The sequence below is a fragment of the Taudactylus pleione genome, unplaced genomic scaffold (genome assembly GCF_031769625.1).
Source record: "Taudactylus pleione unplaced genomic scaffold, aTauple2 ptg000173l, whole genome shotgun sequence".
NCBI lineage: Eukaryota > Metazoa > Chordata > Amphibia > Anura > Myobatrachidae > Taudactylus > Taudactylus pleione.
The window spans coordinates 483,763-511,163 of NW_028284575.1; the positions used below are offsets into that span (position 1 = coordinate 483,763).

At 49.9% G+C, this 27,401-nt stretch overlaps 1 protein-coding gene across 1 annotated transcript in view; it reads right to left on the reverse strand.

Moving 5' to 3' along the window:
• Window positions 1-966: 966 nt before the first annotated feature.
• ESYT3 (extended synaptotagmin 3) overlaps window positions 967-27,401 on the reverse strand; it is a 101,833-nt gene continuing 75,398 nt past the window's right edge. Inside the window, exons 13-23 of the mRNA XM_088475483.1 lie at window positions 27,196-27,258; window positions 18,871-18,939; window positions 16,443-16,505; window positions 16,233-16,319; window positions 14,224-14,373; window positions 13,131-13,510; window positions 12,936-13,025; window positions 11,898-12,029; window positions 2,921-3,026; window positions 2,525-2,574; window positions 967-1,329 (exon numbers count right to left, since the gene is read on the reverse strand). Of these exons, the coding sequence (XP_088331609.1) occupies window positions 1,293-1,329; window positions 2,525-2,574; window positions 2,921-3,026; window positions 11,898-12,029; window positions 12,936-13,025; window positions 13,131-13,510; window positions 14,224-14,373; window positions 16,233-16,319; window positions 16,443-16,505; window positions 18,871-18,939; window positions 27,196-27,258 (1,227 nt within the window). The 3' untranslated portion in view covers window positions 967-1,292. The remainder of the gene's footprint in view (window positions 1,330-2,524; window positions 2,575-2,920; window positions 3,027-11,897; window positions 12,030-12,935; window positions 13,026-13,130; window positions 13,511-14,223; window positions 14,374-16,232; window positions 16,320-16,442; window positions 16,506-18,870; window positions 18,940-27,195; window positions 27,259-27,401) is intronic.

A 27,401-nucleotide genomic window follows, 5' to 3' on the forward strand; every position in this document is an offset into this window, starting at 1 on the left:
GTACTTACCTACACCCCAAGCACCCCCAGAAGAGTATCCGGAGATTGTAAGCTTGTGAGCAGGGCCCTCTTACCTTTATAACTGTCTTGTTACTACCCAGTTTTGTTCTATTAACGTTGTTTCCAATTGTAAAGCGCAACGGAATATGCTGCACTATAGAAACTGCGAATAAATCTCCTGCATCCCCCCCCACTTACTAGTGAAGTGGGCAGGATGGGATAATTGGCAAAATCGCGTCTCTGTATGGAGGGGGCGGGCCTAAATGGTGCAAAAATTAGTTATTTAGCCCCACAATTTCACACTTGCCGGTTTAGACAGGGCGGCACAAAGCCGCCCATTTTTTTTTGCCGGGTGTGAAATATAGTTAAGCAGATGGGTCCTTTCACATGGCACGGACATGGCACTGTTGCCGTGTAACAGCCGGCAGTATCCCCTCCACGCCAGTGGTGTATAGGAAACAATGGGCCTGATTCAGAGCCGGACGCTCTGACCAGAGCCGCTGCGATTTCCGTCCCGATGACTAGTTCATACACGCGCACTGTGACGCAATGCGCAGTACCCAACAATCAGCCGATTCAATGCGTATTAGCAACTGCGTTCCTTGCTGTATCAGGCCCTGAATCCATCGTTTTGCGTATCCATTGGTATATTAGTGTGTGGTAGATCATATACCCTCTGTACTAGGTAATGGCGGTGAGGCAGAATACCGGAGAAACGTCTCGTTATCCCGCACCTATCCCAGGTACACCTGTAACAGGACAAGCGGAGGACAGGATAACATGCTGGATCCCATGTACTGAGCCCCCACTACACGCCGATCATCGCAGCGCTTTTCTATCACTTGTATTTTGTCGTACAGTAATAGCACCTAATTCTCCTGCCGTTGTTACATCTCTATTATATTAATCTATCTGTTGTGTCCGGCTCTATCTCCCATTTTATTTCCCTGCAATGAAACAAGAAACGTTTAAAATGAAAATAATTTTTATTAAGGAACATTCTGGAGGTGCAAACAGCAGAATCGGTCACTTGTGAATAAATAAGATCAGTGAATTAATAAATAAAAACAGATTTGGGGGATGATCTGATGGTTTGTACACGGTCACAATATGGATGAGAATGTTTTTATATAATACATTTTACGTTTAGAAAATAAATACAGCAGCCGCAACAATTTGTGGTTTAGACAAAATAAGAGAATAATATATTTATATATATTGTTTTGCAAAAGTTAGTTACAAATATACATATTTACACATGCAGGTAAGGTGTGGGCCGATGTAAACGCTTCATTAGGAGGACGGGTGTCCGGTTGCCGTCAGCTCGAACCTGGAAGCACAGAGGGCGAGTGTTAGAGAACAGAAGACGGAACGTTGAGATACTGAGCATGGAGTGAGGGTTGTGTGAAATAACAATATAAGGGCTGGTTCTGAGCTGCACGCAATGTCGCAATGCCCACGTACTTCAGCCATTTTTATATTTTTTGTAACCGCATGCACGAAAGTTTCTTTAGACCCCTACAGCGCATGCGTTACCCTGAGAGTACGCACACAGGGGCTGTTATGATTGAGACAGACGGTATGAGAAATGTGCCGGAAAAGTGATGGGTGTTCCTGGGCGGTAATTGGGAGGCGGCTATGGGATGTAGTCAGAAAACCGACGGTCGAAATCCCGACTGTTAAATCCCGGCATGGGACTAATAATAGGCGTCAAATTCCCAACACCTATCCCGACGCCCGGCATACCAAACGAAGGTAAGCCGGGCGTCGATAACGGACAGCCGCTTTAGGTTTCAGGGCTCCCGGGGTGACTTACGGTTAGGCACCCCCCCTTCCCCTAGGCTAGGGGAAGGGGGGATTAGGTTTAGGAACCCCCCAGGAGGGTTAGGTTTTGGCACCCGTCGGGGGAGGTTAGGGTTAGGCACCCCTAAGGGAGGGTTAGGTGTAGGCTAGGGGAAGGGGGGTTAGGTTTAGGAACCACCCGGGAGGGTTAGGTTTAGGCACCCCTAAGGGAGGGAAATGGGTAGGAATAGTATACTTACGGGCGCTGTCGGGATCTCACCCATCGGGCTGCCGGCGTCGGGATCTTGACCGCCGGACTAACATCCGACGGTCATTCATATCACACCCGCGGCCACTAGTGCATGCAAAAATGGGCCATCCAGTGGGCGTGTTGTGGGTGTCATCAGCGTGGCAATGCAAACGGCTCTGAGCCCAGACGCACAGCCGCAGACATAGGAGGCCCTGGTCAGACGGTGACGCTGCATGTGCCATAGGGCTGGTGCGATGTATAATGACACACTAATCGGTATTACAGAGTGCGCAGGCGCTGGAAGCAGGCATCTCAGTCCTTAAACATTGGGAAACGCGGATATACTCATGGGGAGTGGTTTGTAGCGGCGTTTGTATAAACTCGCAGATGGACGACGGCCAGTTGACGCTGCTGCCTGCGATCCAGAATCAGGCCCGTAATATTCTCTATAAATAACCCTGATCCAGAGAAGATGTGTAACAAATTAAATTACCACTCTGTGAATCCCTGGTCCACATCTTCTGTCGATAGATCCACCAGTATCTGTGGGACGAGAAGGTGAAGGCATCAGAAACAACCGCAGTAGAGCCGCCCGTACACAACCTGACCTGGTCATTGTGATGCTGAAGACTCAGACTAGGCCACATTGTGGCCACATCTCCTACATCTCTGAAGGTTCACGGTTTGGACCATAGGTGCAGAACTGACGTTTCAGGAGGCCAATGCCACCAAACATTCAATGATGAGTCTCATCAGATATTCTACCCTGTCTAGCCCAGTCTGATCCATAAGGATCTTGGTCTAATTGGATTGAAATCGTTTGTCTGTTTGTGGCCATTCTTAGATCTGACTTATTGCCTGTCACTCATCCCCCAGGTCTGTCACTCACCTTCCCCATCTCTTTCCTCTCGTGGGACCCAAACGGTCGGTTGTTCTTCACTGCAATGTCCAGCATTCTCTTCTTGGCATCGTCCAGGGAAACCAGAAACTCGAACCTGGCAGACAGAGAGGAAGCGGAGATACATGGTCATGGGTTCCCTAATGGCTCTGTGTCACTGAGGTATCATCACGGAGTCTGCAGAGGTCATTATTCACCCAGCGGGGAAGAATTGCACCAACTATTTCAACTCCACAAAAAGGACATTACACTTTCTACCGGCTCAAAGCTGGGAGCTCGTGGTCATGGAGTCTTGTCATAGTAATTTAGTATGATGCATTCTGCATGATTGCACGTCAATAGAAGAGTACACTATGTTACAGTGCTTTGCCCAATGTAATATACAATCTTCAAACACATAGAAGTGCCTTATGTAACTCAAAAAAAGGCCACCTGTGTGTGCAGCGTCTGTAGGTGCGGCATCTACCTGCCGTTTGTATGTGAAGTATCTACCTGCCGTCTGTACATGCGGAATCTACCTGTTGTCTGTGTGTGCAGTATCTACCTGTCATCTGTATGTGCCTGTGTGCAGTATCTACCTGTCATCTGTATGTGCCTGTGTGCAGTATCTACCTGTCATCTGTATGTGCCTGTGTGCAGTATCTACCTGTCATCTGTATGTGCCTGTGTGCAGTATCTACCTGTCATCTGTATGTGTCTGTGTGTGCAGTATCTACCTGTCATCAGTATGTGTCTGTGTGTGCAGTATCTACCTGTCATCTGTATGTGCCTGTGTGCAGTATCTACCTGTCATCTGTATGTGTCTGTGTGCAGTATCTACCTGTCATCTGTATGTGCCTGTGTGCAGTATCTACCTGTCATCTGTATGTGTCTGTGTGCAGTATCTACCTGTCATCTGTATGTGCCTGTGTGCAGTATCTACCTGTCATCTGTATGTGTCTGTGTGTGCAGTATCTACCTGTCATCTGTATGTGTCTGTGTGTGCAGTATCTACCCGTCATCTGTATGTGCCTGTGTGTTCAGTATCTACCTGTCATCTGTATGTGCCTGTGTGCAGTATCTACCTGTCATCTGTATGTGCCTGTGTGCAGTATCTACCTGTCATCTGTATGTGCCTGTGTGCAGTATCTACCTGTCATCTGTATGTGTCTGTGTGTGCAGTATCTACCTGTCATCTGTATGTGTCTGTGTGTGCAATATCTACCTGTCATCTGTATGTGTCTGTGTGTGCAGTACCTACCTGTCATCTGAATGTGTCTGTGTGTGCAGCGTCTACCTGCCGCCTGTGTGTGCAGTATCTACCTGCCGTCTGTGTGTGCAGTATCTACTTGCCGTCTGTACATGCTGAATCTACCTGCCGCCTGTGTGTGCAGTATCTACCTGCCGTCTGTGTGTGCAGTATCTACAGTACCTGCCGCCTGTGTGTGCAGTATCTACTTGCCGTCTGTACATGCTGAATCTACCTGCCGCCTGTGTGTGCAGCGTCTACTTGTCATCTGTATGTGTCTGTGTGTGCAGTATCTACCTGTCATCTGTATGTGTCTGTGTGTGCAGTATCTACCTGTCATCTGTATGTGTCTGTGTGTGCAGTATCTACCTGTCATCTGTATGTGTCTGTGTGTGCAGTATCTACCTGCCGTCTGTGTGTGCAGTATCTACCTGCCGTCTGTGTGTGCAGTATCCACCTGCTGTCTGTACATGCGGAATCTACCTGCCGTCTGTGTGTGTAGTATCTACCTGCCGCCTGTGTGTGCAGTATTTACCTGCCGTCTGTGTGTGCAGCATCTACCTGCTGTCTGTGTGTGCAGTATCTACCTGCTGCCTGTGTGTGCAGAATCTACCTGTCATCTGTATGTGCCTGTGTGTGCAGTATCTACCTGTCATCTGTATGTGCCTGTGTGTGCAGTATCTACCTGTCATCTGTATGTGCCTGTCTGTGCAGTATCTACCTGTCATCTGTATGTGTCTGTGTGTGCAGCGTCTACCTGTCATCTGTATGTGTCTGTGTGTGCAGCGTCTACCTGTCATCTGTATGTGTCTGTGGTGTGTGCAGCGTCTACCTGTCATCTGTATGTATCTGTGTGTGCAGTATCTACCTGCTGTCTGTACATGCGGAATCTACCTGCCGTCTGTGTGTGCAGTATCTACCTGCCGCTTGTGTGTGCAGTATCTACCTGCCATCTGTGTGTGCAGTATCTACCTGCCGCCTGTGTGTGCAGTATCTATTTGCCGTCTGTACATGCTGAATCTACCTGCCGTCTGTGTGTGCAGTATCTACCTGCCGTCTGTGTGTGCAGTATCTACCTGCCGCCTGTGTGTGCAGTATCTACCTGTCAACTGTATGTGCCTGTGTGTGCAGCGTCTACCTGTCATCTGTATGTGTCTGTCTGTGCAGTATCTACCTGCTGTCTGTACATGCGGAATCTACCTGCCGTCTGTGTGTGCAGTATCTATCTGCCGTCTGTGTGTGCAGTATCTACCTGCCGTCTGTGTGTGCAGTATCTACCTGCCGTCTGTGTGTGCAGTATCTACCTGCCGTCTGTGTGTGCAGTATCTACCTGCCGTATGTGTGTGCAGTATCTACTTGCCGTCTGTACATGCTGAATCTACCTGCCGCCTGTGTGTGCAGCGTCTACCTGTCATCTGTATGTGTCTGTGTGTGCAGTATCTACCTGCTGTCTGTACATGCGGAATCTACCTGCCGTCTGTGTGTGTAGTATCTACCTGCCGTCTGGGTGTGCAGTATCTACAGTACCTGCCGCCTGTGTGTGCAGTATCTACTTGCCGTCTGTACATGCTGAATCTACCTGCCGCCTGTGTGTGCAGCGTCTACTTGTCATCTGTATGTGCCTGTGTGCAGTATCTACCTGTCATCTGTATGTGTCTGTGTGTGCAGTATCTACCTGTCATCTGTATGTGTCTGTGTGTGCAGTATCTACCTGCCGTCTGTGTGTGCAGTATCTACCTGCCGTCTGTGTGTGCAGTATCCACCTGCTGTCTGTACATGCGGAATCTACCTGCCGTCTGTGTGTGTAGTATCTACCTGCCGCCTGTGTGTGCAGTATTTACCTGCCGTCTGTGTGTGCAGCATCTACCTGCTGTCTGTGTGTGCAGTATCTACCTGCTGCCTGTGTGTGCAGAATCTACCTGTCATCTGTATGTGCCTGTGTGTGCAGTATCTACCTGTCATCTGTATGTGCCTGTGTGTGCAGTATCTACCTGTCATCTGTATGTGCCTGTCTGTGCAGTATCTACCTGTCATCTGTATGTGTCTGTGTGTGCAGCGTCTACCTGTCATCTGTATGTGTCTGTGTGTGCAGCGTCTACCTGTCATCTGTATGTGTCTGTGGTGTGTGCAGCGTCTACCTGTCATCTGTATGTATCTGTGTGTGCAGTATCTACCTGCTGTCTGTACATGCGGAATCTACCTGCCGTCTGTGTGTGCAGTATCTACCTGCCGCTTGTGTGTGCAGTATCTACCTGCCATCTGTGTGTGCAGTATCTACCTGCCGCCTGTGTGTGCAGTATCTACCTGCCGTCTGTGTGTGCAGTATCTATTTGCCGTCTGTACATGCTGAATCTACCTGCCGTCTGTGTGTGCAGTATCTACCTGCCGTATGTGTGTGCAGTATCTACCTGCCGCCTGTGTGTGCAGTATCTACCTGCCGTCTGTGTGTGCAGCATCTACCTTCCGTCTGTGTGTGCAGTATCTACCTGTCAACTGTATGTGCCTGTGTGTGCAGCGTCTACCTGTCATCTGTATGTGTCTGTGTGTGCAGTATCTACCTGCTGTCTGTACATGTGGAATCTACCTGCCGTCTGTGTGTGCAGTATCTACCTGCCGTCTGTGTGTGCAGTATCTACCTGCCGTCTGTGTGTGCAGTATCTACCTGCCGTCTGTGTGTGCAGTATCTACCTGCCGTATGTGTGTGCAGTATCTACTTGCCGTCTGTACATGCTGAATCTACCTGCCGCCTGTGTGTGCAGCGTCTACCTGTCATCTGTATGTGTCTGTGTGTGCAGTATCTACCTGCTGTCTGTACATGCGGAATCTACCTGCCGTCTGTGTGTGCAGTATCTACCTGTCATCTGAATGTGTAAGTGTGTGCAGTATCTACCTATCATCTGTATGTGTCTGTGTGTGCAGCGTCTACCTGTCATCTGTATGTGTCTGTGTGTGTCTGTGTGTGCAGCGTCTACCTGTCATCTGTATGTATCTGTGTGTGCAGTATCTACCTGCTGTCTGTACATGCGGAATCTACCTGCCGTCTGTGTGTGCAGTATCTACCTGCCCCTTGTGTGTGCAGTATCTATCTGCCATCTGTACATGCTGAATCTACCTGCCGTCTGTATGTGCAGTATCTACTTGCCGTCTGTACATGCTGAATCTACATGCCGTCTGTGTGTGCAGCATCTACCTGCCGCCTGTGTGTGCAGTATCTACCTGCCGTCTGTGTGTGCAGTATCTACCTGCCGCCTGTGTGTACAGTATCTACCTGCCGCCTGTGTGTGCAGTATCTACCTGCCGTCTGTGTGTGCAGTATCTATTTGCCGTCTGTACATGCTGAATCTACCTGCCGTCTGTGTGTGCAGTATCTACCTGCCGCCTGTGTGTGCAGTATCTACCTGCCGCCTGTGTGTGCAGCATCTACCTGCCGTCTGTGTGTGCAGCATCTACCTGCCGTCTGTGTGTGCAGTATCTACTTGCCGTCTGTACGTGCAGTATCTACCTGCCGTCTGTGTGTGCAGTATCTACCTGCCGCCTGTGTGTGCAGTATCTACCTGCCGTCTGTGTGTGCAGTATCTACCTGCCGTCTGTGTGTGCAGCATCTACCTGCCGCCTGTGTGTGCAGCGTCTACCTGTCATCTGTATGTGTCTGTGTGTGCAGTATCTACCTGCTGTCTGTACATGCGGAATCTACCTGCCGTCTGTGTGTGCAGTATCTATCTGCCGTCTGTGTGTGCAGTATCTACCTGCCGCCTGTGTGTGCAGTATCTACCTGCCGTCTGTGTGTGCAGTATCTACCTGCCGTCTGTGTGTGCAGTATCTACCTGCCGTATGTGTGTGCAGTATCTACTTGCCGTCTGTACATGCTGAATCTACCTGCCGCCTGTGTGTGCAGCGTCTACCTGTCATCTGTATGTGTCTGTGTGTGCAGCGTCTACCTGTCATCTGTATGTGTCTGTGTGTGCAGTATCTACCTGCTGTCTGTACATGCGGAATCTACCTGCCATCTGTGTGTGCAGTATCTACCTGTCATCTGAATGTGTAAGTGTGTGCAGTATCTACCTATCATCTGTATGTGTCTGTGTGTGCAGCGTCTACCTGTCATCTGTATGTGTCTGTGTGTGCAGCGTCTACCTGTCATCTGTATTTGTCTGTGTGTGCAGCGTCTACCTGTCATCTGTATGTGTCTGTGTGTGCAGCGTCTACCTGTCATCTGTATGGGTCTGTGTGTGCAGCGTCTACCTGTCATCTGTATGTGTCTGTGTGTGCAGCCTATACCTGTCATCTGCATGTGTCTGTGTATGCAGCATCTACCTGTCATCTGTATGTGTCTGTGTGTGCAGCGTCTACCTGTCATCTGTATTTGTCTGTGTGTGCAGCGTCTACCTGTCATCTGTATGTGTCTGTGTGTGCAGCGTCTACCTGTCATCTGTATTTGTCTGTGTGTGCAGCGTCTACCTGTCATCTGTATGTGTCTGTGTGTGCAGCGTCTACCTGTCATCTGTATTTGTCTGTGTGTGCAGCGTCTACCTGTCATCTGTATGTGTCTGTGTGTGCAGCGTCTACCTGTCATCTGTATGGGTCTGTGTGTGCAGCGTCTACCTGTCATCTGTATGTGTCTGTGTGTGCAGCCTATACCTGTCATCTGCATGTGTCTGTGTATGCAGCGTCTACCTGTCATCTGTATGTGTCTGTGTGTGCAGCGTCTACCTGTCATCTGTATTTGTCTGTGTGTGCAGCGTCTACCTGTCATCTGTATGTGTCTGTGTGTGCAGCGTCTACCTGTCATCTGTATTTGTCTGTGTGTGCAGCGTCTACCTGTCATCTGTATGTGTCTGTGTGTGCAGCGTCTACCTGTCATCTGTATTTGTCTGTGTGTGCAGCGTCTACCTGTCATCTGTATGTGTCTGTGTGTGCAGCGTCTACCTGTCATCTGTATGTGTCTGTGTATGCAGCGTCTACCTGTCATCTGTGTGTGCAGCGTCTACCTGTCATCTGTGTGTGCAGCATCTACCTGCCGCCTGTGTGTGCAGCGTCTACCTGTCATCTGTATGTGTCTGTGTGTGCAGTATCTACCTGCTGTCTGTACATGCGGAATCTACCTGCCGTCTGTGTGTGCAGTATCTATCTGCCGTCTGTGTGTGCAGTATCTACCTGCCGCCTGTGTGTGCAGTATCTACCTGCCGCCTGTGTGTGCAGTATCTACCTGCCGTCTGTGTGTGCAGTATCTACCTGCCGTCTGTGTGTGCACTATCTACCTGCCGTCTGTGTGTGCAGTATCTACCTGCCGTATGTGTGTGCAGTATCTACTTGCCGTCTGTACATGCTGAATCTACCTGCCGCCTGTGTGTGCAGCGTCTACCTGTCATCTGTATGTGTCTGTGTGTGCAGTATCTACCTGCTGTCTGTACATGCGGAATCTACCTGCCGTCTGTGTGTGCAGTATCTACCTGTCATCTGAATGTGTAAGTGTGTGCAGTATCTACCTATCATCTGTATGTGTCTGTGTGTGCAGCGTCTACCTGTCATCTGTATGTGTCTGTGTGTGCAGCGTCTACCTGTCATCTGTATTTGTCTGTGTGTGCAGCGTCTACCTGTCATCTGTATGTGTCTGTGTGTGCAGCGTCTACCTCCTGTCATCTGTATGGGTCTGTGTGTGCAGCGTCTACCTGTCATCTGTATGTGTCTGTGTGTGCAGCCTATACCTGTCATCTGCATGTGTCTGTGTATGCAGCGTCTACCTGTCATCTGTATGTGTCTGTGTGTGCAGCGTCTACCTGTCATCTGTATTTGTCTGTGTGTGCAGCGTCTACCTGTCATCTGTATGTGTCTGTGTGTGCATTGTCTACCTGTCATCTGTATTTGTCTGTGTGTGCAGCGTCTACCTGTCATCTGTATGTGTCTGTGTGTGCAGCGTCTACCTGTCATCTGTATTTGTCTGTGTGTGCAGCGTCTACCTGTCATCTGTATGTGTCTGTGTGTGCAGCGTCTACCTGTCATCTGTATGGGTCTGTGTGTGCAGCGTCTACCTGTCATCTGTATGTGTCTGTGTGTGCAGCCTATACCTGTCATCTGCATGTGTCTGTGTATGCAGCGTCTACCTGTCATCTGTATGTGTCTGTGTGTGCAGCGTCTACCTGTCATCTGTATTTGTCTGTGTGTGCAGCGTCTACCTGTCATCTGTATGTGTCTGTGTGTGCAGCGTCTACCTGTCATCTGTATTTGTCTGTGTGTGCAGCGTCTACCTGTCATCTGTATGTGTCTGTGTGTGCAGCGTCTACCTGTCATCTGTATGTGTCTGTGTGTGCAGCGTCTACCTGTCATCTGTATGTGTCTGTGTATGCAGCGTCTACCTGTCATCTGTGTGTGCAGCGTCTACCTGTCATCTGTGTGTGCAGCGTCTACCTGTCATCTGTATGTGTCTGTGTCTGCAGTATCTACCTGTTGTCTGTACATGCGGAATCTACCTGCCGCCTGTGTGTGCAGTATGTACCTGCCGTCTGTGTGTGCAGTATCTACCTGCCGTCTGTGTGTGCAGTATCTACCTGCCGTCTGTGTGTGCAGTATCTACCTGCCATCTGTGTGTGCAGTATCTACCTGCCGTCTGTGTGTGCAGTATCTACCTGCCGTCTGTGTGTGCAGTATCTACCTGCCGCCTGTGTGTGCAGTATCTACCTGCCGTCTGTGTGTGCAGTATCTACCTGCCGTCTGTGTGTGCAGTATCTACCTGCCATCTGTGTGTGCAGTATCTACCTGCCGTCTGTGTGTGCAGTATCTACCTGCCATCTGTGTGTGCAGTATCTACCTGCCGTCTGTGTGTGCAGTATCTACCTGCCGCCTGTGTGTGCAGTATCTACCTGCCGTCTGTGTGTGCAGTATCTACCTGTCATCTGTATGTGTCTGTGTGTGCAGCGTCTACCTGTCATCTGTATGTGTCTGTGTGTGCAGCGTCTACCTGTCATCTGTATGTGTCTGTGTGTGCAGCGTCTACCTGTCATCTGTATGTGTCTGTGTGTGCAGTATCTACCTGCTGTCTGTACATGCGGAATCTACCTGCCGTATGTGTGTGCAGTATCTACCTGCCGTCTGTGTGTGCAGTATTTACCTGCCGTCTGTTTGTGCAGTATCTACCTGCCGCCTGTGTGTGCAGTATCTACCTGCCGTCTGTGTGTGCAGTATCTACCTGCCGTCTGTGTGTGCAGTATCTACCTGCCGTCTGTGTGTGCAGTATCTACCTGCCGCCTGTTTGTGCAGTATCTACCTGCCGCCTGTTTGTGCAGTATCTACCTGCCGCCTGTGTGTGCAGTATCTACCTGCTGTCTGTGTGTGCAGTATCTACCTGCCGCCTGTGTGCGCAGTATCTACCTTCCGCCTGTGTGTGCAGCGTCTACCTGCCGCCTGTGTGTGCAGCGTCTACCTGCCGCCTGTGTGTGCAGCGTCTACCTGCCGCCTGTGTGTGCAGTATCTACCTGCTGTCTGTGTGTGCAGTATCTACCTGCTGTCTGTGTGTGCAGTATCTACCTGCCGCCTGTGTGTGCAGTATCTACCTGCCGCCTGTGTGTGCAGTATCTGCCTGCCGCCTGTGTGTGGAGTATCTACCTGCCGTCTGTACAAGTGGAATCTACCTGCTGTCTGTGTGTGCAGTATCTACCTGCCGCCTGTGTGTGCAGTATCTACTTGCCGTCTGTACAGGCGGAATCTACCTGCTGTCTGTGTGTGCAGTATCCATCCAATACTCACTTTTCATTATAGATAGGAGTAAGAGTTTTTTTCTTTATGGTGGTCTTCTTCCGACTGGCCCACCTCCGGTCAGGGAGCAGATATATCCGGACGTAGGGATCCGCCCCGTGACTTGAGCACTGGATTAGATTCCTTTATAAGCAGATATAAAAAAGCGTCAGTAACTTTACCCAGGTTACAGTCAATCCGCCATTAGACTCCTGTTTTAAGGATATCCATGGGACTTTGGGCCTGATTCAGAGCCGGTCGCTATTTGCGCTCGCTCGTCCAGAAAATAGGGGTGGCTATTCAAATGAACCGTTCGCTGTTTGCGGTCTGTTCACGCCTCTAGGTCTGAACGAGCGAACAAAACTTGCGGTTGTTTTTTGGGAAACTACGCCCCCTGTCCGCTCGCATCCTACATCATGTCCGCTATTTATTAGATTAATCGAGTACATTGAACAGGGTATGAGCTGCTCGCTATTCTTGTGGTTGGTTTTTGCTACCACAATTTTGCGAGCAGTTCTGGCTATAAAATAACCCAGTGACGTGGTCAATGACGCTGCTGTTTTAAATATGCACACCCATAAAACGCCCGTTTTGACCTTTAAGCACGCCTGCGATCGGATCTCCACTCCCCGTTTTCAAGCACCTTCCCCTGTTACCACCCACATACGCCTCATCCTGTCACTCAAATTATCAGGCATTCGCTATTTTGCGAGCACATGAATTTCGGCCGCACTGACTGGTTCGCGCATGCGTATAACGATCCGTACGCATGCGCAGTTGGGCAAACATCGCTCGGAAGTGAACGAGCAGCCACTTACGAGTGGCTCTGAATCAGGCCCTTTATTATTACCTCAGTCAATTTGATTTTACCATCTGGGCTTAAGCATGGATATCCTTAAAACCTGGACTGTAATGGCGGAGTTTGGGAACCTCTGCTTTATGGGGAAATTAGAGCAAGCACATCCAGGGGCTGCATGCAGACTGCAGGGGCCTCTTAATCCACCCACCGGAGAACCAAATACAGAGACCGAGAGCCTTGTTGGGATTTACCTGCAGCCATTGATTGACACAAATAGGCAGCGCCGCAAGGAGGCATATCGCACGGAGATACTGATCTCGCCAGACACCACACCTTGGCCGCTGGAAAACATCAAACATTTCAGGTTATCGGCATCTTAGCGCAACTTGGAGGGGGGGTGGGGGGAAAAAGGAGAACGTCTACATGAACATATGTCATGTGGTTACCTGGACTCATCACTTAGGTCGAATACGGAGGAAGCGACAGAGTTGAGCGAGATCAGGCTGGGGGCAATTCTCTGCAAGTGTCTCAGGTTCGGAGTGCGGGGAACCGAGTTGATACCAGCGTTTCCGGAAATCTGACTAAGAGGTGGTTTTTGCTCGGACGTCCCGTGGTTGACCCGCTGGGCGCTGCTGCCAGAGCTCAGCTTCCGCACCAGCCTGTTCTGCTGAATGCTGTGGATCTGGCTCTGCTGGGCTTCAGGCTGCTTGTGAGGCTTGCTCTGGTGCTTCTCCTGATGTGGCCTTCGAATAGAGACCGGCCCGTGTTTCAAGGAGTTGATTCCAGCATAAACGGTCTCGGGGTCGGGCTCCTCTATGTGCATAACCTGGGAACATATCAGGTAGAGATAAATGATCATTTCTTTATTGCTATTCTTTCATTAGATAGATGTGTTTGAAATGGGATAAAGTCATAATGCCGACACTCACAAAGACAACATAGTTGAAATGATGACATTAAATATATCGGCATCTGGGGGGACCGGAGGGTTAGGATGTGACAGTAGAGGGTACAGGGTCAGCAGTACCGCCAAAACCGCTGCAGGGTGAGCTGGAAGACATCATGGCGTCGCCTTCGGAACCGGAAGACCCCACTTGAATCACTGAACCAGGTCACCGCTAGACTACAAGGAACATTTTGTCGACATTCTAAGCATGTCGACATTAAAAGTGTCAACATGTTAAATGTCAACATTCTCATATTGACATGATGAATATTGACAAAATATACCACCCCCGTCTGAAATAATACGATAGAACATTGTGGTATAAGCACTAACTGATGGAAGTAGTCAATGCCTCTTAGCACATCAGGACTGTTATGTTAGATGGGTAAGTAGGACATGCGACAGAGGACATCCCGCAACCCTGTGACTGCCTAGAAAATAGATAGAGAAGAGCTTGGAATGTTCTCTCCCTCCCCATAATCTGCACCCCCCACCCCCATTACCAATGGAAATAATGGTGTCTACATCTCAGTGCTGCTGGAGAAGTGAGAGAGGACACACCGACAATGAAGGTATATGGGGACATTGCTCACCCTCAGGACGATCTTCATCTTGATGAAACTGTTGGGCCCGGAGTTAGTAAGTGGGAATCTCTGGTCCGCAGTTAGATCTTTGCTGGTGAGGAGACGATGTAAAGGAATGTCCAGCATCCCCAGCGCACACTGTCTGTCATTGTCCTTCACCTGCAGACACAATCACATCAGGGGGGGTCACTGATACTATATCACAGCAAGTTCTGTGACTATCTCATGACTGATGATAAAAGCCTCAATTAATAGCAGAAATTCTGTCCACTATGGCTGTGGATTCCTAGCACTGGCCACAAACACTGATCTGTGGAATCCTGGCTACAATCTCTGATCTGTGAAATCCTGACTACAATCTCTGATATGTGAAATCCTGACTACAATCTCTGATCTGTGAAATCCTGGCTACAATCTCTGATATGTGAAATCCTGACTACAGACACTAATCTGTGAAATCCTGACTACAATCTCTGATCTGTGGAATCCTGACTACAATCTCTGATCTGTGAAATCCTGACTACAGACACTGATCTGTGGAATCCTGACTACAATCTCTGATATGTGAAATCCTGGCTACAATCTCTGATCTGTGAAATCCTGGCCACAGACACTGATCTGTGAAATCCTGGCTACAATCTCTGATATGTGAAATCCTGACTACAGACACTGATCTGTGACATCCTGGCTACAATCTCTGATCTGTGAAATCCTGGCCACAGACACTGATCTGTGGAATCCTGACTAAGGGCCTGATTCAGCAAGGATCGCAAATGTGATTGCAATAGTAATTACGCACGCAGTTTCATTGCAATAGTATGCTAATCCATTGCGATCGTTATGCCGACGCAGCACTACACAAGGAAGCACACTTTACCTTACACACATCCGTAATCCTTAGCAAGACTGCAAAACCATCGAGTATCATCGCAGCCTCACGCACACTTTCACCAGCTCTGACCTTACTCAGGAATTGCTAACCTCATCGCACGCTATGAGTGCTCAGGCAACGTATGGCATCACAGTGGATAATTTATGCACGCCCCTGTAACGGTGTTCGAACGCACTGGCACGCCAGCGTTTCGCTGCCAACCACCCCCCGTCACCAACTACAAACGGCACTTCCTGTCAATCACTCTGCAATGGTTCTGCGTAGTCACTGCGATCGCAGTCCCGATAGCAGTGGCTGGTTTGCACATGCGCACTGCGATGCATACTAATGTGCAGAGGACAACAATCGGCCGATTGTGTGCGTGATCGCAGTTGCGATCCTTGCTGAATCAGGCCCTAAAATCACTGATATTTGAAATCCTGACTACAATCACTGATCTGTGAAATCCTGACTACAATCACTGATCTGTGGAATCCTTACTACAATCACTGATCTGTGAAATCCTGACTACAATCACTGATCTGTGAAATCCTGACTACAATCACTGATCTGTGAAATCCTGACTACAATCACTGATCTGTGAAATCCTGGCCACAGACACTGATCTGTGGAATCCTGACTACAATCACTGATCTGTGAAATCCAGACTACAATCACTGATCTGTGGAATCCTGACTACAATCTCTGATCTGTGGAATCCTGACTACAATCACTGATCTGTGGAATCCTGACTACAATCACTGATCTGTGGAAATAAGATGAGTGCCACTGACATCAGATCCACACAAACGAGCTGCTCTGCAGCGTGGCTGACTGGTGGGATATATTCCAGTGGACATGTGCTCCCCCAAACCTGGGAAGATAGGATTTTTTTTTATATTTGTCCATTTATATTTTTTTTGTACAATTTTTAGATCCATTGTTTAAGTATTGATTGGTTGCCCCCAGGGGGGAGTGGGAGAAAAACTTCAGCTCCGTCCACCTGGCTCAGCCAGAGAGATGATCAAAGCACTGGGCTGGGGCTTGTACAATTAAGGGGATCTTCAATAATAATAATAAGCTACTTGAATTTGAAGGTAAAATAACTGAGCCATGTACAGTACTCTGTCCGTCCGCCGTGTGTTACCTCCAGGTGAAGATGCTGCATGTTGACGTCCTGTATAAAGAAAGAAAAGGCTTGTTCCCACACGGGGTCCGTGGTGGCTGAGCAGGTCTGAGAGGAAAGACAAATACATAGAGAAATATAGTTATTATTATGTGCATGATTCAGGGTCCCTGTGTGACTATCAGCATTCGACTGAACAAGTAAATCCTTAGAACCTGTCCTGCCACTTACCTTGCTTTTCACTGACTTCTTGCCCAGGCACATGGTGACGTATGAGCTGGGCTCCTTATCGCTCTGCAAATAACAAGGAAGGAATTTAACAGTCGGGAGAAGCATATATGTCCCGTGTAAGGCACTGAGCGCTGCTCTAGACTGTAAGCTCTAAGGGTCAGAGCCTTTTCTACTCTCTGTCTCATGTCGGCACCTCCGTCATCAATCTCGTCTACGCTATGTTTATGTGTGATTTGTATTTTACATGATTTGTTCTTCTGACTGTCTGGCGCTGCAGAGTTCTGTGTCTCCATACACACAAACTATGATATCATAAATGCCTCAATACAGGTCACAACCTTATATAGGGCACACCACTATAGGGGTCACACCTTTATATAGGTCACTCCTTTATATGGGTCACACCTTTATACGTGTCACACCTTTATATAGGGCACACCACTATAGGGGTCACACCTTTATATAGGTCACTCCTTTATATGGGTCACACCTTTATATAGGTCACACCTTTATACGTGTCACACCTTTATATAGGGCACACCACTATAGGGGTCACACCTTTATACGTGTCACACCTTTATATAGGGCACAGCACTATAGGGGTCACACCTTTATATAGGTCACACCTTTATACGTGTCACACCTTTATATAGGGCACACCACTATAGGGGTCACACCTTTATATAGGTCACTCCTTTATACGGGTCACATCTTTATATAGGGCACACCACTATAGGGGTCACACCTTTATATAGGTCACTCCTTTATATGGGTCACACCTTTATATAGGTCACTCCTTTAAACGTGTCACACCTTTATATAGGTCACTCCTTTATATGGGTCACACCTTTATATAGGTCACTCCTTTAAATGTGTCACACCTTTATATAGGTCACTCCTTTATACGGGTCACACCTTTATATAGGTCACTCCTTTATATAGGTCATTCCTTTATACGTGTCACACCTTTATATAGGTCACTCCTTTAAACGTGTCACACATTTATATAGGTCACTCCTTTAAACGTGTCACACCTTTATATAGGGCACACCACTATAGGGGTCACACCTTTATATAGGTCACTCCTTTATATGGGTCACACCTTTATATAGGTCACTCCTTTAAACGTGTCACACCTTTATATAGGGCACACCACTATCGGGGTCACACCTTTATATAGGTCACTCCTTTATACGGGTCACACATTTATATAGGGCACTCCTTTATGTGTCACACCTTTATATAGGTCACACCACTATGCAGGTCACACCACTATGCGGGTCACACCACTATACGGATCACACCACTATATGGGTCACACCTCTATATGGGTCACACCACTATACTGGTCACACCTACATAAGGATCACCAAGTGCAGCACATTTCAATAGGGTGTGAATCCAGGAAAATCTAGAGGGGGAGACTTTGTGGCGAGGAGCAGGTCTAGCACCACCCAGGGGCGTGTCTAGGACTACACAGGGGCGTGTCTAGCACCAGCCATCCACCAGGGACGTGTCTAGCACCAGCCATCCACCAGGAGCGTGTATAGCACCAGCCATCCACCAGGGACGTGTCTAGCACCAGCCATCCACCAGGGGCGTGTCTAGCACCAGCCATAAACCAGGGGCGTGTCTAGCACCAGCCATCCACCAGGGGCGTGTCTAGCACCAGCCATCCACCAGGGGCATGTCTAGCACCAGCCATCCACCAGGGGCATGTCTAGCACCAGCCATCCACACAGGGGCGTGTCTAGCACCAGCCATCCACCAGGGGCGTGTCTAGCACCAGCCATCCACCAGGGGCGTGTCTAGCACCAGCCATCCACCATGGGCGTGTCTAGAACCACACAGGGGCGTGTCTAGCACCAGCCATCCACCAGGGGTGTGTCTAGCACCAGCCATCCACCAGGGGCGTGTCTAGCACCAGCCATCCACCATGGGCGTGTCTAGAACCACACAGGAGCGTGTCTAGCACCAGCCATCCACCAGGGGCGTGTCTAGCACCAGCCATCCACCAGGGGCATGTCTAGCACCAGCCATCCACCAGGGGCATGTCTAGCACCAGCCATCCACCAGGGGCGTGTCTAGCACCAGCCATCCACACAGGGGCATGTCTAGCACCAGTCATCCAACAGGGGCATGTCTAGAACCACACAGGGGCATGTCTAGAACCACACAGGGGCATGTCTAGCACTGTTTTCATGTCATCAATAACTCCTCTCATCACCAGGTCCCCCCAATCTCCCCACATAACATCATACTCCCCCAAACAATCCCCCCAACTCCGTCACTTCACCTACTTATATATTTAATTTTTTTTATTCCGGTTTCCTCCTTTCTGTACTAAGCGGGACAGCAGTGTCTAATATGGATCAAAATTCAGGTAGACATCACTTGTGGCTCTTTACCACCCCAAGCAACGACTTACCTTTGGGAGATTTGTGTACCGCTGTTTTCTTGCCGTGTATTCGTTGTTTGAATACTCAAAATGATTTTTCTGCAACATAAAACAGGGCAGGAATGACAGTAAGTAACAGATTCAGGAAATCGTGTTTATCATCTGAGAATTCTGGATATGAATCATGTTAGATAAGATTGTGGACTCCATATCCTCATCCTGTGTTTTACTTTTAATTCATATACTGCAGTTTACACTGAGTGGATTTGTACCCTGTTTGCGGTTTGTTTTCCTGCAGACCTATGGCTGAAATACGGCACTCACTAATGCTGGTTTTCTCATGTTGTAATATTATATGTAATAATATCCATGTTTGTAAACGCTGATATGACAATGATAGGGATAACATGTCTGACATGTCGGTGACTGACCGCGAATTGGGCAACTGAAATCCACAGGTGAATACAACCTACAGATAGACGTTTCCTACTGTATACAGGACATAACAAGAGATATGGTAAGAACTTACCTTTGTTATCTCTGTTTCTACGAAGTCCATAGGGTCCACAGGGTTGACCTTGGGGTTATAGCTGGAACAGGATCCATGGGCACCACACAGTTAAGCTTTTAGCTCCCAGGATGCACTTGGGTCCTCCTCTATACCCCGCCCCCGAGCCACAGGCACCTCAGTTGGTAAGCAGCCTAGGCCGGAGGAGAATATGGAACAGAGAGAAGGAAGACTGGAACACACAAGAAACCATACTCACAGCAATAGGAGACGGAAAACCGGTGACCAGCCACACAGCCCATTTGAAGCCAGGTGCGTCAGGGCGGGCGCCCTGTGGACCCTATGGACTTCGTAGAAACAGAGATAACAAAGGTAAGTTCTTACCATATCTCTTGTTTTCTACTTCAGGGTCCATAGGGGGTCCACAGGGTTGACCTTGGGGATGTCCCAAAGCAGTACAACTAAGGGCGGGGACGCTCCTGTGCTGAAAGGAGTACCCGGCGCCCAAAGGATGCATCCTGAGAGGCAAAGGTGTCAAACGCATAGAACCTCAAAAACGTTTGAATTGAAGACCAAGTGGCCGCCCTACACAGCTGAACAGCAGAAGCGCCACGTCTAGCAGCCCAAGAGGGACCCACAGAACGAGTGGAATGAGCCTTAACAGAGGCTGGCACAGGTAAGCCCTCCTGTGCATAAGCCTCACAAATAACGGAACGAAGCCAACGGGCTAACGTTTGTTTGTTGGCAGGCCAACCCCTCTTGTGAAAACCAAAGAGGATAAACAAGGAATCAGACTTCCTAACCGAAGCCGTCCGGTCTACATAAATTCTAAGCGCCTGGACCACATCTAAGGAAGTCTCACCAGCTGAAAGATCAGGGGACTGAAAAGCTGGCACAACAAGTTCCTGATTAATATGGAACTTCGAGACCACTTTGGGCAAAAACTCAGGACGAGTGCGGAGCACCGCTCTGTCCTGGTGAAAAATCAGGAAAGGAGGGCGACAGGAAAGCGCCCCCAATTCAGACACCCTCCTGGCCGAAGCAATTGCCAGGAGAAAAACCGTCTTAAATGTCAGCCACTTGAGCTCTACCGCCTCAAGAGGCTCAAACGGAGGACCCTGCAGGACCCGTAGCACCACCGCCAAGTCCCAAGGAGCCACAGGAGGCACAAAGGGAGGCTGGATCCTGAGAACACCTTGGAAAAAGGTGTGAACGTCTGGTAGTATTGCAATCCGCCGTTGAAACCACACGGACAAGGCGGACACATGAACCTTCAGAGATGCAAGGCGCAAGCCGAGATCCAATCCTGACTGAAGAAATTCCAAGATCCTAGAAACTCGGAACACCTGAGGATCATAAAGTCTGGACTCACACCACTGAAAGTAAGTGTGCCACACTCTGTGATAAATCCGTGCTGAAGCAGGCTTGCGTGCCCTGAGCACCGTACCAATAACCGAACTGGAGAAGCCCCGAGACCTCAAGACGGCTGTCTCAACAGCCACGCCGTCAAAGACAGCCGACCCAGATCCGGGTAAAGGCAGGGCCCCTGAGACAACAGGTCCCGACGTTGAGGAAGAAGGTACGGAGCGTCGATGGAGAGGCTCCTCAGATCGGAGTACCAAGGACGTCTGGGCCACGCCGGAGCTACCAGCACGAGCATGCCGCCGTCCTGCTTGAATTTCCGCAGAACCCGAGGAAGCAGGGATATCGGAGGAAACAGATACGCCAGGTGAAACGTCCATGTCACCGACAGCGCGTCCACCAGACTTGCACCTGCGTCTCTTGTCCTTGACCCGTAAACGGGCAACTTGTGATTGTGACGGGAGGCCATCAAGTCCAGCTCCGGCAGTCCCCACCTGTCCACGAGTAGCTGAAACACCTCTGGGTGAAGCGACCATTCCCCGGGATGCACGTCGTGACGGCTGAGGAAGTCCGCCTCCCAATTGAGGACTCCGGGGATGAAGACCTCCGAGATCGCTGGAATGTGACCCTCCGCCCAAGACAGGATACGAGACACCTCCGACATCGCTGCCTGACTGCGAGTTCCGCCTTGGTGATTGATATACGCCACCGTGGTGGCGTTGTCGGACTGCACCTGCACCGCCCTTCCGTGAAGAGCGGGGCCGGACGACTGCAGGGCCTTGTATACTGCCCGCAGTTCCAGGATGTTGATGGGGAGAAGTGCTTCTTCCGCTGACCAACGACCCTGAAGCGACAAAGAGCCGGTCACTGCCCCCCAACCCCGGAGACTGGCATCCGTCGTGAGCAGGACCCAGTCCGGGATCCAAAATGGGCGCCCCTCGACCAGATGAGCTGTCTGAAGCCACCAAGCCAAAGATAGCCGAACGTCCGGAGACAACACCAGCACCTGAGAGCGGATCCGGTGAGGTAACCCGTTCCATTCTGATAGAATCAGCCCCTGCAGGGGCCGGGAATGGAACTGGGCAAATTCCACCATGTCGAATGTCGACACCATGGACCCCAGAACTCTCATAGCCGAATGGACCGACAGGCGGCAACGGCTCAGGCAACTGCGTATCCGCAGCTGTAGTGAGGCGACCTTCTCCGGAGTCAGGAAGATCCTTTGCTGACGCGAATCCAGCAGGGCTCCCAAATGAACCATCCGCTGTGATGGAATCAGAGAGGACTTTTTCCAATTTATCAACCACCCGTGTGCTTGCAGGCAAGCGATCGTCAGGTGGAGATGTTGAAGCAGTACCTCCGGGGAGCTCGCCAGCAACAGGAGGTCGTCCAGGTACGGCAGCAGCCGTACATTCTGGTTCCGAAGATGTGCGGCCATGACCGCCATAATCTTCGTGAACACCCTCGGTGCCGTGGAGAGACCAAAGGGTAGCGCCCGGAACTGATAGTGGTGTTGAAGGATAGCGAACCTCAGATACCGCTGGTGTGAAGATGCTATCGGAACATGGAGGTAGGCGTCCTGGATGTCCAGGGACACCATGTAATCCCCCGGTTCCATCGCCAGAATGATGGAACGTAACGTTTCCATCCTGAACTTGGGAACTCTGAGGAATTTGTTCAGAGACTTCAAGTTGAGGATAGGGCGATGAGAACCATTGGGTTTCTGCACCAGAAACAGAGACGAATAATACCCCGTCCCTCGTTGTGATAGAGGAACGGGAACAATGACCCCTGCTTTCAGCAAGGACTCTATAGCCTCCTGAACCTGTAACGCCTTGGTCTTGTTCTGAGAAGGACTTGTGCAGAAAAACTGGTGGGGTGGTCTGTGCCGAAAAGACAGGGCGTACCCCTGGGAGACCACTTCTCGAACCCAGGCATCCGTGGTGGTATTGTGCCAGCACTGGGCAAATAGAAGAAGTCGGCCTCCCACTCTGAGGTCCCCCAGAGGGAGGCCCGTCCCATCAGGCCGCAGGTTTATCTTCCTGCTTGGAAGAAGGGCGCCGAGCACTCCAGGCTTGCTTCTTGGGTTTAGAGGCCGTCTTACTCGCAGACTGTCTCGGGAAGGACTGACCTTTCGCCTTACCCTGAACCCGAAAGGAACGAAAAGCCGAACTCCGAACCTTAGCAGGCAGTGCCGCCGAAGGGAGGAAGGCCGACTTGGATTTAGCCAGGGTGTCCACTATTTTGTCCAAGTCCGGACCAAATAGTAATTCCCCATTGAAAGGTAAGGCCTCCAGACCTTTCTTTGAATCAGAGTCCGCTCTCCAGGACCGCAACCATAAGGATCGGCGGGCAGACACCGCTGCAGCCGATACCCGCGAGGTCAGCAGACTAGCATCTAAAGAAGCTTCTCCAATGTAAGAAGCGGCGTCCCTCATTTGTCCCAACAACGCCCGCTGGACATCCGGAGCGTCGTCCGGGAAGGTATCTTCCAATGCATTGGCACACCCCTCAATGGCCTTGGCCACCCAGGAAATGGCCATGGACGGTCGGGCCACCGCCCCGGAGAGGGAGTAAATAGACTTTAAGCAAGTCTCAACTTTCCTGTCCGTGGGATCCTTCAGCGAGGATATCGACGGTAATGGTAAGGTGGCGCCCCGAGTTAAACGGGTGACATGGGAATCCACCGCCGGTGGAGTTTCCCATTTTTTACAATGTGCCTCAGGGAAGGGGTAATTAGAAGCCAACCGCTTCTGAGGAAGGAATCTCTTACTGGGCGCCTGCCAAGCTACCGCCATATGATCCGTCAACTGATCCGACAGGGGAAACACCGCAGAAGCCACCTTAGTTTTTTTGAAACTAGGAAACTTCGACCTAGGAACCGGTGCCTCATCCTCTATAAGAAGAATAGCTCGCACCGCCCTAACTAGTGCTCGCACATTAATGGACGACTTGGTATCCATTTCCTGGACCGAGGCGTCCGAGTCAGTGTCATCAGGGACCTCCCCATCATCTGAGGAACCCTCTGAGTCCGATACCTGAGCAGCCCGTGTCATGAGTGGGCGTTTAGAAATCCTAGAAGGCATGTCAGTCTGCAACATTGACTGAAAAGCCGAGGAAGCGGCCGCCAAATTTTGCACGGAGTTGGAGAGCACATCCACCCATGGTGGAGGCGTCGCCATAGGGGCCTGAAAAGGTACCACAGGCTGCTGCGGCACAGGGGAAGCCTGTATATACATAGGCAACCCCGCATAGGGACCAACTGATTGAGACCCAGGAGGACTCCGCAATAACTGCGGGACACCCGGGGAATGGGGGATGGTCGGCTGGGGCACCGCCCTAGTAGGGAGAGCAGTCGGGACCGACAGACGGTCCGCAATAGACACCAACACTTGAGAAAACATCGCCCACGGTGGTTCCTGCGCCAGAGAAGGTCTGGATGGGCCAGGAGCCACCTGGCATCGACTACACAGGCCATCCTGTGACAAATCCTCCCTATCTACTCCTGCAGAACAGCGTCCGCAGGAGGCCAACACCGGAGCCACTGAGCGCTCAACCTCCTCGTCTGACATGACAGAATATATTATATATCTGGCACCAGGGTAGAAGTAAAACGCACTCAACGGTGTGCTGAACAACAGCCCACAATATGGCACTGAGTAGCACACAACTGTATGTGACGGACCTCACAAATACGTGATCTATATAAGTGAGGTCAGTAGAAACGCCCCTCCTCCACACACCTGCAGGGCTTGTAGGAGAAGTAAAGGGATAGGTATAAGCTGACAGTAAGCGGAAAATAAGCACAGACAGGCAGCACTAGCAAAAAGTCACATACCATGCAGGAAGATATACTCACTGCACCTTTCCACTACAATCAACCTGCCCAGATTCAGTGTCTGGGAGGGCTATAGTGCTGTGTACGCTGTCCTTAATCAGGGGAGAGGCACACAGGGGGACCGGTCCGCGTGCTCCCTGAGATCTGCGCTGCCACTGGGAAAATGGCCGCTGGAGACCTCAGAGGAGGAGTGGCCGAGGAATCTGCAGCTCAGCGACGCCAGACTGCGTGCTGAAAGGCGCGCTGAGCTGAGGGGAGGAGCCGCTGACAGGGAAGGCTTCCTCCCCTGGCTGGCCATTAACCCCAGGGATGCTGGCTTCCCGCTTGCCGGTTATCCCTGGTGGTCTAGTGGTCCCACGGGTTATGGGGGGGCCCGCCGCCACTGCCAGCAGCCTCCGGTCTGTCCCCCGGACCGGAGGCTAAAGGACTGCATTTAAGGCATTCCGCGCGCCGCCGCTAGCCAGCGACGCGCGGCTTACCTGAATCCCCGGCGACTCCGGCAGCAGTCCTGGGAGGTAGACAGAGTCCGGCTAGTACGGACTCTGTCCTCCCGCCGCGATCCCCAGATCAGTACTGGCGTCGCGGCGCCAGTCGGGGATCAGAGCGGCAGCGTGGGCGTCTGTACAGACAGCCCTTCGCTGCCGTCTGTAGTAAAAATAGATTAAAAATAAATAAAATTTAACTTAAAATAAAAAGCTTCTGGGGGCTGCTCCTGCAGCCCCCCTGCGCGGTGACTGACTCCGGCCGGGCACCAGCTTACACTGAGGTGCCTGTGGCTCGGGGGCGGGGTATAGAGGAGGACCCAAGTGCATCCTGGGAGCTAAAAGCTTAACTGTGTGGTGCCCATGGATCCTGTTCCAGCTATAACCCCAAGGTCAACCCTGTGGACCCCCTATGGACCCTGAAGTAGAAATTAGTTTACATGGTGAAAATCTATAACAGGGAAGAATGGAAAAAAAACTTTTCTATAAGATCATTTTTCTTTATACTTCATACACCATAACCTTATATCACCATTTATTCCTTCTCTTATTATGTTAATGAGTAAAAAGAGGATGTGGTTACGTCACAATAAAATGTCACCTTCAAAAAATACATATTAAGGGCCTGATTCAGACACGCTCACGAGCACATTGCGCTCACAAGCGGGCCGATGGTGGGCTAATCACTCGTTCCGGTGCTCGCAACAAAAGGGGGCGGCTGTCGATGTTGATCGCCCCGTTTTTGTAGGCAGGGAGGGGGGGGGGGTGGCTGTACAAATGAAGGCGTTCCCGAAGGAACGCCTGCCGTTTGTGGGCGGCCCTACTGACATCACTTGTGATGTCAGTAGTGGACTTCCTGCTCTATTAGAGCAGGAAGTCCACTTGACACTGCGAGTGCAGAGACCCTACCACAAGGGTCTCCTCGGAATGCCGATGATCGCGACCATCACCAGGCTGCTCGCACAAGCTGTGGGTGGTCACCCACAGCTGTGCGAGTGGCCTGGAGGCCGGAATTTTTTTAAAAAAGGGACGCCCTGATTCAGAGCGAGCGAGCGCACACAAATAGCGTGCGCCTCTGAATCAGGCCCTAAGTCTTTTATTTAACATTTTATTTGCTTATTGAATCTTGTTGGAATATAATTATAAAATGTCTATGTTTTTAAGAAAGCTCTGAAGAAAAACACTTTTTTAAGTAATAAAAAAATATTTTTTTTTCATGTGAATTGTTTGCATAATAGGAAAATGGTGTGAAATTGTATATGTGTTCCATCAAAAAGTCATTTTTTAAGTGCCATCCTGTTATAGAATACATAGAGCCGTATTCAATTTGAGCGGACCCACGATACTTTTCTGCCTCCCGGACTTTACGCCTACATCGCGTGTTTTGCAGGCGGAAAAGTATCGTGCGCGTGCCGGGGTATCCCAGTATTCAATTTGAAAGTAGGCGAAAACGGGACCCGGTGAAACTTAAACAAGCGGAAAGTACTGTCAGATTTGGGGAAATCAGCCTGACACCCCCCAAAAGATGCTCTGACATGGGGGTTAGCTATGGTACCCCCCGATTTGGCTTGCTGAAGGTATTTGGTGTTTATAAACGGGCTCAATAGCTGCTAAATAGCGTTTTTGGATAAGTGGTGAAGAATAGTATTCGGGAGTATTTTTTGCAGAAAATAACTTATCCCAGCAAATTTGGGGTACTTGAAAATGGGGGTCAGCATATTTTAAAGTTGCTAAAGTTAAGTTTAAAAAATTGTGAAAAATCCACCTGCCGCAAGCCCCTGCAATGAAAAAACACCTGGCCCGGACTTGGGGAGCCCCCTAGAGTCTAGTTCGCTAGTTTTTAACTTTGTCCCCCAACATTTTTTTTTTTGCCCCCAAAATTAAAGTTAAAATTAAAAATTTTTGGGGTGTACTTAAGTGGTTTTTTTTTACGCAGTTTACCTTTGAGGGAATGTCTGAAGGCTGCACGGGGGTTCCCGCAACGCTGCACCCCAAAACCCCAATTCTGCACTTTTTTCAACCTGCTATTCATAGGCGAAATTTTTCCACCTATTACATTGCATTGACTTTCCGCCTAGGCGGAAAGTCTTTCAAATTGAATACGGCGATACTTTTCCACCTGGCTTTTTACCTCAAACAGAATACGGGCCATTGATGTCACCTACCGGCAAACTGCTGGCACTGTCCAAATACACGATCACCATCCCCATGGACAAACCGCTATTCACCTAAGGGAGTGATAGAGACAGAAACGCTCAGTGCTTATTCAACATAACGTAACACGGCACAATTACAGTAATAATAATAATAATAAGTTTATTTATATAGCGCTTTTCTCCTAAAGGACTCAAAGTGCTTTACATTTGCCTTT